This window comes from Rhinatrema bivittatum, chromosome 8, assembly GCF_901001135.1.
Source record: "Rhinatrema bivittatum chromosome 8, aRhiBiv1.1, whole genome shotgun sequence".
NCBI lineage: Eukaryota > Metazoa > Chordata > Amphibia > Gymnophiona > Rhinatrematidae > Rhinatrema > Rhinatrema bivittatum.
The window spans coordinates 183,825,380-183,838,457 of NC_042622.1; the positions used below are offsets into that span (position 1 = coordinate 183,825,380).

The 13,078-nt window shown below is 46.5% G+C and overlaps 1 protein-coding gene across 3 annotated transcripts in view; it reads right to left on the bottom strand.

The window, feature by feature from the left end:
• The window catches only part of NUP88 (nucleoporin 88), a 59,654-nt gene extending 46,871 nt beyond the window's left edge, over positions 1-12,783 (bottom strand). For all 3 annotated transcript variants that reach the window (XM_029612018.1, XM_029612017.1, XM_029612016.1), the window contains exons 1-2: positions 12,509-12,783; positions 3,936-4,105 (exon numbers count right to left, since the gene is read on the bottom strand). In XM_029612018.1, coding sequence (XP_029467878.1) covers positions 3,936-4,105; positions 12,509-12,739 — 401 coding nt within the window. In that variant the 5' untranslated portion in view covers positions 12,740-12,783. The remainder of the gene's footprint in view (positions 1-3,935; positions 4,106-12,508) is intronic.
• Positions 12,784-13,078: the final 295 nt, after the last annotated feature.

Genomic DNA, 13,078 nt, shown 5'->3' on the forward strand with positions numbered 1-13,078 from the left:
TTCTCATTACTCTGAATATATAAACATATCAGCTCAGCAGCATCCAGAAGCGAGGAAGCCTTTCGCAAAATGGAGACAGATCTCTGGACCGATCTGTGGTTTTTCAGGAACAAACATTAGCAGGTAAGAACCAATTTTCCTTTCCTGTTCGTACCCCGGATTAATCCAGAAAAGTGAGATGTACCCAAGCCCCCTCTAATCTGGGCGGGAACTCGAAAGACCAGTGTGCAACACACTTTCCCCAAAAGATGCTTCCTCCGGCGCTCACACATCCAAGCGGTAATGTTTGGTAAAAGTGTGAAGAGAAGACCACATCGCTGCATGACCAATCTCTTGCAGAGAAAGCAGTTGACACTCTGCCCACAAGGTTGCCTGCGCCCTATAGAATGCGCTCTCAACCCCTCCGGCACTGAACAGCCCTAACAGATATAAGCTGAAGCTATAGTCTCTTTCAGCCATCGTGCCCTTGGAAGCTTTATTCCCTTCTTAGCGCCACTGAACAGGACAAAAAGATGATCAGATCTCCAAAAGGCATTTGTCACCCAGCCCAACGAATCCAGGATTTGCAGGACCTGCTGAACTGAGCGACCACATTCCACTTCCAATTTCACCCATACTACCCAATCGTCCAAATACGGTTGCACCAGGATACCTTCCTTCCTCAGTGCCGCCGCCTCTTACCACCATCACCTTTGTGAATGTGCACGGTGCTGTCGCTAAACCAAAGAGAAGGGCCAGAAACTGTAAATGTTCCCCCAGAACCATGAACCTCAGGAATTTCCGATGTTTGACTCAAATGGGGATATGTAGACAGGCTTCCGTCAAGTCCAACGATGCCAGAAACTCCCCTTTGCGCACTGCCGTTATCACCCTGCGCAATGTCTCCAAATGAAACCGCAGCACCCGGAGGGTAGCATTGACCCTCTGTAGATCGAGAATGGGCCGAAAGGTCCCCTCCTCCTCTGGCACCAGGGTGCACTGGAACTATGGCACACAGGAACTGTAGCCTTTGCAACATCTCCCGCACCGCCTCTCACTTGCCTCTGGAAATGCAGCGGGAGATTATAAAGGTGTTCCTGAGCGGATGAGAAAATTCTAAGGCATAGCCATCTCTCACCACCTTCAGGACCCACTGGTCCACTCCTCGTAAAAGAAGGACAGCCTCCCTCTAACAGCCTCTGGAGAGGAGCGGACCAGCCCATCTCCATTGACAAATCTTACTTCCGCCTCACCCCTGGGGTCCACCGTTCCTCAGAGACCTTTGGTGAGCTCGGAAGGACTGCTGTCTGCCCAAACTCTGTTTTTGCACCGCCGGCCCAGGGCTCCTACCAGCACAAAACCTCCTCGCTTCTCAGAATCAAACTTGTGAAGGAAAAAACTTCTTTGGGGGGGGGGGGAGGGTTCTTCTTGACTTCAGGAACTTATTAACCTTCGACTCCCCCAATTGCTTCAGGGTCTGCTCCAAATCCTCTCCAAAACAGTAGCCTTCCCTCGAAGGGGAGGTTAGACAGCTGGGCCTTAGACCACACATCTGCCGATCAATTCCGTAGCCATAGTAGTCTTCTTGCCGCTTCATCAGAGACGATACTTCTGGCAGAAGTCCGGATCATGTCATACAGTGCATCCATCACATAGGCTACTTCTTCTTCCAAGTGGGCAGCCTGAGCCACATCCATGGTTGTTCCTGACTGTTTATCATGCGCCTTCTGCACCCAGCACAAGCAGGCCCTCTGCATCAGACTTCCACAGACCGCTGCAAGAAGGCTCAGAGCCGAAACCTCAAACAGCCTCTTAAGGAGGATTTCCATTTTCCGATCCAGGATATCCTTCAAAGCAGCAGCACCTGCCACCAGGATGGTCATCTTTTTGGTAATCACAGAAACCGCAGCATCCACCTTGGGAATCTTCCACGACTATAACGTCTGTTCTGGCAAGGGATATAATTTAGCCATAGCCCTGGCTACCTTCAAGCCCATTTCGGGAGATTTCCACTCCCAATCCACCAACTTAGCAATAGAAAAGCCTTAGGGGGCCCCTCCAGGGCTGGGTTTACCCCTTCATTATCCGAATCTTTCTGAGTGACCTTAATACATATCTCCTCCAGAACCTGGGGAATTAGCAGGCCCAACTCATCCCTAGGGAACAGGAGGACCACCCGAGGATCGCCCCCGTCCGGGTCCTGCATTGGATCCCCCAATGCAGTAACAGGATCCACCAAGGTGCTCACAGGGTGCCTGCCCGGATCCACCGGTCCTCCCTGTATCAGATCCGGATCATCCGTCGCCTCTAACGTATCTGCTTCCACCGCGGACCTCAAGACCCAAGGACCACAGGCTCCCTCCGAACTCTGTCTGCCTAGGCTTCTTGGCCGCCCAGGACTTCCTGGGTAAAGGCCTCTTTGTTCAGGCTCCCTTCCTAGCCAAACAGGCCTTATGGAGCAGCAGGACAAAATCCACTGAAAAAGCTTCCGAATCGGAAGAAGGGGGGTCCGGGTCCACGTCCCCCTGCGCCTGTTCCCTTACCCTGCCAAATAGCAGAGTTCTATTCCATAGAGAAAAAAAAACAAAACAAAACACTAGGGAGGGGGTTCCGAAGCTCTGAAACAGCAGCATGGCTCCCAGCATGTGCAGAGAAAATGGCTGCCAGATCCTCTAAATCCCCCCCACCCCCTCCGGGGGCCTCTGGAGCCGGCCTAGCTGACCTCGTGCCCTTGCTGTCCCCCCTCGGAGGTTCTGCAGAGGTCCCAGCCCCCCAGAGACATTGCGGAAGAATGCGGCTGAATCAGGGCGCCCCCCCCCCCGATGAAAACTGTAGCCACAACAAACTTTACCACACTGCGCAGGAGGCGGCATGCCGGTGCAATCAAGTCTAAAAATAGCCCCAATGTGAGGAGAAAATTGGCGCTGACTGAGAAGCAAATTCCCTCCCCCCCCCCCGCCTTTACCTGCCACCCCGGCAGAGAAAACTCAGCCGCTCATACTGCCTCAGGCCTGCTCCGTTTAACCTTTTTTTTTACTTTCAACAACAAAACTTAAAAACAAAACCAAACACCAAACACACAGAGCCAGGGAAGGGAACAAATTCTTCCCTGCTTCTGAAGGAAGCCGAGAGCTCAGGGTGCTAGGGACCCAGAGGGGGTGATGGAACCAGGACCCCTGGCTTTCACCCCCTCCATCAACAAGGGCTGAGCTCAACCAGGGATCTCCAACCCCCTACTTGCCAAGCTCTACCCGACAGATGGCCCACGAAGGAATCTAGCACCTTGGGGAACTGAATTCTTCCTTAGTTTTTTAGTTTTTTTTTTTGGAAAACTCCAGACTGCAAGGTTGCACCTCTACCATCTGCTGGAGACAGAGAAATACAGAGGGCCTTGCAGGTGGCACTCTCGGTTATGTAGCAGTGCCTCAACGTTTTGTTCTCTGCCTCCATCTGCTGGTAGGGATGAATAAACCCACTTGTCTGGACTGATCCAGGGTACAAACAGGAAATATGGTTTACTTGCCTCAGATGAGTTGATATTTTCTGCTGGTGAGAACCGTAGAGGCAGTAGTAGAATCCAGGTGGTGAAGTTGACAAAATGCTCCTGCCGCCACCACAAGATGCAGTGGTGTGGAGCAGCAGAGCCTCAACCTCCATATCCCACAGCACATAGCAGATCAGTGAAGAGAGAGGCAGGTGGAAGGGTTCCGTGAGAGGGTGGAGCAGAGAATAGCCCTCAGGGCAGGCTGGGAGTGTGTATGGCAGGGGAATGCCTTTTCTGGAAAGTAAAATCTTGGGACAATTTTCTCAGTCCCTATTCTTATGCCAGCTTTTCATACTCAAAACTTTGCAATGCTAGTGCGATTCAAAAACTGAAGAGTGCGTGCCGATTTGCCTTAGTACGTAAAAGAAGAGACTGCTTGGGTAGCTATTGCAGCATGCACGGTTATTCTCACCTGCAGTTGATGGTCTTTTCACCACCTTCAAACTCTGAGTGCTTTCCCCAGCGCTTTGGCAATTCCAGGACCATCAGCCCTTTGCTTCCAATCAGCGCTACATGATGCTGTGTGGGACTCAGCAGAACCTGAGAGACCTCAAACAGGGGTGGATTTATGCAGAGCAGTGTCTGGAAATTAAAATGTATATACACAATAAAACCTCATAACCATTCTTCTCGGGGGGGGGGGGCAGCATCTTCAAATGGATTTGTTTTGCACATACTTGGACAAGAATGAACCTCATTCAAAGTGGAATATAAATATAAAATAAATGCAATAGCCAATATATATTGGCTATGATCTGCCTCTCAAATGTACTGCTAATGCCCTTCTTAATACTTGCAATGTGCCAAAGAGAGAGTTTCCTCTTGGATATCATGGGATGTAACATTTTCAAGTAATATCTCAAAGCATGCTTGGACATTTTTTTAAATCAGGACATCATTATTTCTGTATCTTTCTACTATTTTTTCTTGGTTTCTGACTGCACCTCTTGGATCTTGTGTCTCTCCATATGATCCACAGCATAAAATGACTTGGTACTGACGCATCTGTCAGCAACGTTATGTTGTTCCCCCTTTTCCACAATATCCAATTCTCTAGCACTGAGCTTAAATCGGTTGAAATGGAAACATCCAAGGTGATCACTTTTTGATTCTTTACGATTCTGTTATGGCCACGGTTCCAGTGTTTTTCTGATTACAGTGATGTTATATGGTTTACAGTTTCCAGAGGGTGAGCTATGCCAACTTGTTGTGCCTTTCTGTATGCAGACCTTCTGACCTCAATACATCACACCTGGCATCGAGATGTGTAACATTTCAGGTCTGTTTTACAGAATCTGCATTTGTCCGTTTTAACATGGTTTACATCCAGTAGAGAAAAAACAAACAAACAATCTTGTCTGTTATGCACTGCATTGGCAGCAGTATGGAGTGGGCCACAGCTTTTCACCTCACACAGCATCACCAACCCTTGCTGTGCATCAGTCTCATCTTTAGGTTTAAGTTCACTTCTCCTTGGCCAATGCTGTGTTAGGTTTTGATCTGTTTTACTTTGTTTGCTGGTCTGACTCTTTAAAGAGCTGTTTTCTCTTGGTTTTGCATATTCTATTGTTTCTTTCCCCTTGTTTCAGGGGGGCCGTGTCTCCAAATGAGTGTTTTTCAAACACCTTGACAGGAATGAACCTCATTTTACTCCTGGGGGAATTCTGCGCTACTGCAGAGCGCAGAATTTGTGCAGAATTCCCCCCCTGCACAGAATTGTCATGTTCCAGAAAATAGCAGAGAAGACCCCGGAATGCCGCGAACGGAGCACGTCCCGCGGCACATGGGACGCGTTCCGTTTGCGGCGAAGATGAAGGCCCGGTGCGCCGTTCCTGGTGAAAAGGGAAGGCCCCCATGTGCCGTGAACGGACTGTGCTCCGCTCAAGGCGAAAATGGAAGGCTCCTGTGTGCTGCGAACGGCGCGCCGGGCCTTCATCTTCGCCGCGAACGGAGCGCGTCCCGCGGCACAAGGGGGCCTTCCCTTTTCAATGCGGACGGCGCACAGGGCCTTCATCTTTGCCGCGAACGGAGCACATCCCGCAGCATGCCGATGAGAAAGAATGTGTGTCAGGGAGGGTGGTTGTGGCATTGATGTGGCATGGGGGGGCAGGGGGACGAGAGAAAAATGGCACGAACACCAACGCTGCCCCAGAAATCGTGCGCCCCGACGGATAAGCGCTCCCGTGGGAAAACTCACTGCCGAGAGTCGGTCCAGCTGCTCAGTACCCCTAGCGTCCGCTGGAATCCCAGAAGAAGGCTGCGCGATTCTTACTATATCTTTGCTTTTTTTTTTTTTTTCGGGTCGGCCGTGACCAAAGGAGGGGGAAGAGACTGGACTACCGATATCCCCCCCAAGAGCCTTACCACAGCGGATCCCCGTGAGATCACCAACCCCGGCTCCAAACTCGCCTGCTACCAGAAGGGATGGCCTCTCTGAGACCTACCTACCCCCTGGGGGGCTGAATCTTCAGTGCCGCTTGCTCTGGAAAGCTGCCTTGCTTTCCTCTTTTTTTTTTTTTGAGATTAGCCTACACCCCAATAAGAAATGCAGGCTGCAGGTTTTGCACCACCTCCATCTGCTGGAGACAGGGAAATACTGAGGAGAGGCAGGTAGCACACCAGGTTAAGAGGGGTGCCTTACAAGTTTCTCTCTGTCTCCATATGCTGGAAGGGAGGCAAAACCCAGCAGTCTGGACTAATCCGAGTACGCACGGGGAACTAAGTCTACCAAGTGTTTCTTTATAGCCATTACAGCTTCTGCTTAATTCCGCAATGTGCCTTATTTCCAGAATTAAACCTCATGATCACATTACTCCCATCCTACATAGTTTTCAATGGCTTCCTATACACCAGCAAATTAAATATAAAATTGGGATGATGGCATTCAAATTGATTAATACTGAATCTTGTCCATGGTCTAACACCCTCCTCAAACTATATCAGCTATCTCAACAGTTGAGATCCTCACAGAAAGGCTTGCTTGATGTCCCCTCTGTGAAGTCTGCTCAGCTCTATGTAACCAGAAAATGTGCCTTCTTTGTGGCGGCCCCAGTTTTGTGAACTCTTTTCAATCAGTCGGTTGTGCGATTGCCTTTAGATGTTCAAAGGGCTGCTAAAGACCTTTTTATGTAGACAGGCTTACTTGTAAACACAAATTTTTCATCTTACAAATGCTCTCCAAGGACTGCTTATACATTAGAGATATCCAATAGTTGCATGACTCCTTCATGCTTGTTTTTTGTTATAAGGCTGATTAAGTGTCAGGAACTCAGATATCTAGTGTTTTAACTGTTTGTGTATTTGACAGATCTGAATTTGAATGTTTTTATTGTACATCACTTAGGCCATCTTGTGTTAAGCGATTAACAAAGTGCAATAAACGTAAAATGCAATTGGAGTATTTCCAGAGCATAGATACATAAAGTGTTTAGAAGCCATCAAAATATGGTTTGCCCAGAACCAATTGTGTTTGAATGAGGATAAAACTACACTGCTATGGATAGGGTAACCAGATTTGATATCAGTGGTTCCAGGGTTGGTAAGTCGCCCTGACATCCATGTATTAGATGAAGCAAAAAATGTAGGTGCGACAATGGATGGAAAATTGCTATTCAAGAAGTGAAGACGGTATCTAAGACTGCTTTCTTTAAATGACATACGGTGAGACCTTTATGTAATTATTTTTTACCTACGGAGTTCCGTTTGGTAGTGCAAGTGCTAGTTTAAGTATGGTTGATTACTTTAGCAATCCTACATATAACACATTGCAGTACGTTAAAAATTCTTCAATTAATACAGAATATGGCAGTTCAGATGATCTTTGGAATTCAATGGGTATACAGGTAAAACCTTATATAAAAAAGCTACATTGGTTACTGAATACACAAAGAATTGAGTAAGTTACTACTGTTGGTACATGGAGCGATATAAGAAAAATCATTGTCTTGCTAGTAGATTGAAAGAATATATATCAGGGCGGGAATTGCGTTCTCAAAATCAGAAACAGTTATGTAGTCCATCAAACAAGGAGGCTAAGTTGCAGCATACTAGGACAAATACATTTTTTATTATGCATTTTCTTATTATCTTATAATGTATTTGTTTATATTATGCATTTTAGTTTATGTGTTTTGTATTTTTTAATTTGTGTTTCGCACTTTATTGTAAATCGCTTAGGAAGATATTTTCTGTTAGGCAATAAATAAATAAATATTGTAGGGCCAGAGAGATGGAGCAGGATACCTATGGAATGAAGACTGGAAAGAGATTCAAAGGTATTTCGCAAGCAATTAAAGGCTTAGCTATTTAGAAAAGTTATATGATGATTTGGGTTGATGGAAAATGCCGCAGTGTATATTGTAAAAACTGAGTGTTTTACAGTTATGTGTGTATGTATTGGTGTTATCCACATTGAACATGTTAGCATTTGCAGGTTACAAGATTTTTTAATAAATAACTGGAGGCCTTGAAACAGCTCTGGAACAACTTTTTAATCAGCCTAAAATTAGGGTGAATATCAGTTTAAAACAGACTGTCACTTTCAGAAAAATCCAGGAATTCATGGGTGAAAAATCGGTTTAAACTGAAAATAAAGGACCCTAGTTACACCACAACAGATTCTCTCATATAAGAACATAAAATAAGAACAAAAAATATGCCATACTGGGTCAGACCAAGGGTCCATCAAGTCCAGCACCCTGTTTCCATCAGTGGCCAATCCAAGTCACAAGTACCTGGAAATTACCCAAACACTAAATTGATCTCAAGCTACTATTCCTTATTGATTAATAGCAGTTTATGGATTTTTCCTTTAGAAACTTATCCAAACCTTTTTTTAAACCCAAGTACACTATCTGCCATAATCTCATCCTCTGGCAATGAATTCCAGAGCTTAACTATGCCCTCTGACTAGCTATTTAATACAATCACACAAACACACTAAATAATATACCCCAAATAGTTTACTTCTCCCCAAACCTTTTAAAGTTCTAAAATTTCCCCAAGCAGTACTTACTGATTCTTTTCAGCCATCAGCAAGGTGATCTTATCCCCTCAGTGCTCCCATTGCCAAAACTGAGATAATTGTTCTTTCCAGTTTCCCCTGCGATAATATTCCCTCTAACCTTGCATTCAATGTTCATTCTATTCAGATATCTTGAAAGTCCAAAACTTAGGTATAATAATGGATCCTGCTCTTTAAATACAACCCCAAATTAAAACTGTAGTTCAAACCTCATTCGCCAAGCTCCGTATGTTATTATACTTTAGAGCACTTCTAAACCCAAATGACTTCCATACCAATCATTCAATTTCTCAGGATTCAATTACTGCAATTCTTTATACACTGGCCTCCCAGCTACTATGCCAAGATCTATGCAAATGATACAAAGTGCAGCTTCACGAGTAGTCACAGGTGCCAGATTACATGACCATATTACTCCCATTCTTCAAGCCTTACACTGGCTCTCAGTATACTGGCGTATCCAATACAAACTAACCAAAAGCCTTTAAGAAAGCACTCAAGACCTTCCTTTCAAGAAAGCTCTTTGATACATCCATGTGGTTTGAATATGTCTCATCAGACTTTTTGCCGTGAAACTTTTTAATATTTTTATATTTTATGTAAACAAAACTCCGTTTACAGAAGAGAATGTATGAGAAGAGCTAGGAAAACTGAAAGTGGACAAAGCCATGGGGCTGGATTAGGTACATACCAGGATACCGAGGGAGCTCAGAAATGTGCTAGCAGATCCGCTGAAAGAGTTGTTCAATAGATCCTTGGAAAAGGGAGCGATGCCATGTGACTGGAGAAGAGCTGTGGTGGTCCCGCTTCACAAGAGTGGTAGCACAGAGGAAACTACAGGCCGATTGGCCTCACCTTGGTGGTGGGAAAATGAATGGAGACGCTGCTAAAAGAAAGGATAGTGAACTATCTACAATCCGGTGGGTTGCTGGACCCAAGAAAGCATGGATTCACCAGAGAAATGTCCTGTCGGACAAATGCGATTTTTTTTTTTGATTGGATGATGAGAAACTGGATCAAGGAAGAGCGCACAATGTGATTTATTTGGTTTTCAGCAAAGCTTTTGATACAGTTCAGCACAGGTGACTAGTGAATAAAATGAGAAGCTTGGGACTCGGCACATATGTGGTGGAGTAGACTACAAACTGGTTGACTGACAGGAGACAGCATGTAATGGTAAATGTAACTTACTCTGAAGACAGATTTGTGTTAAATGGAGTGCCACAGGGATTTGTTTTGGGATCAGTTCTGTTCAATATCTCTGTGAGCTACATTGTGGAAGGGATAGAAGGTAAAGTTTGTCTATGTGCGCATGATACTAAGATCGGCAATAGAATGGCCTGAAGGAGTAGAGAGAATGAAAAGTGACTTAAAGCTTGAAAAGTGGACAAAGACTTGGCAGCTAAGATTCAATACCAAGAAGTGCAGTCATGCATCTGGGATGCAGTAATCCAAACAAACCATATGTGATGGGGAATGAAAGACTAGTGTGCATGAATTGGGAGAGGGACCTCGAGGTGATCGTGTTTTGACAATCTGAAGCGAAGGAAGAAATGTGACAAGGCAATAGTTTAGAGCCAGAAGAATACTGGGATGCATAGAGGAATAACCGGTAAGAACAAAAAAAAGGGAGGTGATAATGCCTCTGTATATGTCCTTAGTGAGGCCTCACCTGGAGTACTGTGTTCAGTTCTGGAGACCATATCTCAAAAAGGACAGAGACAGGACACAGGCAGTTCAGAGAAGAGCGCCTAAAATGGTGTGGGGTCTGTATCAAAAGACTTATGAGGAGAGGCTGAAGGATTTGAATATATACATACCACAGAAGAGGTGTGGAGGGCTATGATGCAGGGGAGCTATGTTGCTCATTAAAACCATTCAGATACCTGGATGGTTTTAATGATGCATGTTCCTTGAACATTTTCTGGAGGAAAGCAAACAGTAGAACTAGGGATCATGATATGAAACTTCAGGAGGGATAACTCAGAACCAATGTCAGGAAATATTTTTTTTAGCGAGGGTGGTGGTTGCCTGTAATGCCCTTCTGAAAAAGGTAGTGAAGGCAAAAACAGTAAACAAATTCAAAACGGCATGGGATAAAAACAGTGGATCCCTAAAGGCTAGAGTTGGAAATTAAGAAAAAGGTGCATGGGAGGTAACCAGCATGGAGTGGCAGCTACTAGCCCCAACAGATGGCATGGGGATTTCTACCTTTAACCAATTAGCTTACATGATTTTGAAACAACTGCAGCATCACTCTCCGCTTCGATGGTGGGGAATGTCCAAAAGTCCAAAAACAAAGCCCATTCAAACAGCAGCGTTGTGTGAATTATCAAGAAGGCTGCTCGTCCTGTAAAAATGTTGCTAGCAGTAATTTTGTTATTGGTTTGATAGTAGCTTGGTTTTGATTGTTAATATTACTACCCTTAACATAAGGCTTGGGGATAACTCAGGACCGGCACGACCATTAGGCGAGGCTTGCCTAGGGGTGCTGCAGGGGCATATGAGAGCACCATTTTCAAAATGTGAAAGAAGGGTGACAGCAGTCATGGACCACTCACTGACAGACCGATACAGAAAGAAACGCGGGAAAGCGGGCGAGCGCCCGCTCTCCCGGCACGCAAACAGGCCAGTGTCCTGTGCGCGCAATACAGTAAATAAAATTATGCTAATTAGGGCCCACGGTAAAAGGAGGCACTAGGGAGACTAGCGTGCCCCTAGCACCTCCTTTTTGACAGGAGCGGCGGCTGTCAGCGGGTTTGACAGCCGACGCTCAATTTTGCCGGTGACGGGTCTCAGGCCCGCTGACAGCCACGAGTTTGGAAACTGGACATCGGCAAAATTGAGCGTCCGGTTTTCAACCCGCAAGCCACGGGCTGATTTTATATTTTTTTATTTTTAACTTTTGGGACCTCCGCATTAATATCGCCATGATATTAAGTCGGAGGGTGTACACTTTCCCGGAGCCGAGAGAAATTAACGCCTACCTTTGGGTAGGCACTAATTTCTGAAAGTAAAATGTGCGGCTTGGCTGCACATTTTACTTTCTGAATCACGCGGGAATGACTAAGAGGGCCATCAACATGCATTTGTATGTTGCAGGCACTATTAGTTTCGTGGGGGGGGTTGAACGCGTGTTTTCGACACGCTATTACCCCTTACTGAATAAGGGGTAAAGCTAGCGCTGGGGCGCCGAAAGCACGGCGGATATGACCGCAGCCGTTATCGCAGCGCTCACGCCGAAACTCCAAAAAATCTCTGCCCAACTCGCCGGGCTGACGACGGGAATGGCGGGGTTTGAAAAACGAGTTAGAGGTGGAGGTATTTGCATGTTGCGGGCGCTATTAGTTTCGGGGGGGGGGGGGGGGGTTGGACGTGTGTTTTCGACGCACTATTACCCCTTACTGAATAAGGGGTAAAGCTAGCGCGTCGAAAACACGCGTCCAACCGTGGGTTAACAGTGCGCTCCGCCAGAGCGCACTATACTGTATCGGCCTGTAAGTGAGAAAGAGAGCATAACTCCATATATCTACCACTATCAGAGGGGCACATTCAACTCAGGGTGGGTTTGGCGGGGGCAGTGTTAAGAAAGGGTGCTACAGACCCTTGCACCGGCTCTGGGGTAACTGCAGAGAGCGGCAGATACTACCCTTAACAGAAACATGGGGGCAACCTGTGCGGAGCAGCAGTTTCTACCATAAGAAGCTTGCTGGGCAGACTGGATGGACCATTTGGTCTTTGTCAGCCGTCATTACTTATATATGTAAGCTTGTACCCCAGTTAGGTGTGGGAAATAAATACTTTAAATAAATAATTTTCCCAGAGAGGGTCAGCTCCCTACTCACTCCCTGGGACTATGATGTACTTCAGGAGCGAGGGGTGTCACAAGTGCTGTCGGCCAAAAAAATGAGAATAAAGCGTCAGTGTTCAACCAAGTGGAAGATGGAGCTGGCGAGGAATACCTGGTAGCAGAAGAGGGCCGGGGGCTCCACATTCAGGCTCCGCAGGCTGACTGTGCAGAAAGCGCTCTGCTCACCGTCCCACACGAACAAGTCCCCATCCAAACAAAAGAGCAGGCTCCTGACCTGGGCCCTCTTCGAGGCTCGAGCCGCGGCACCCGCAGCCTCCCGTAGTCTAGCGAAGAGCCCATGAGACGCAAGCAGGTTCCGCCACTGCTCGCCCTGCGCCGCCATCTTCCCACCCCCTACCGGCGTCCCCACCTTTCCGTGACATCATCGCCCTCTAACCCAATCAAAAAACCGCGACCTTTACGTCATCTTCTCCCCATCCACCAGTCTTCTTTATCCAGGCGGAAGAAGGTCACCACCATCTCTCCTACAGCGTGGTGCCTGTTTCAGCCGCCGTCACCGCTCTAGCAGCCCCATACCTATCCAGCACTTATTGTTTCATCCCCTTTAAATAAATATGAAGAAACGGCTCGGCTTCATTCTGTACATAATAACGGTCAAGTGCAGCTGCTACTGTATAAGAAAGAAGGCTAAGGAGCTGCTAACTAATTTCTGTCAATGAGG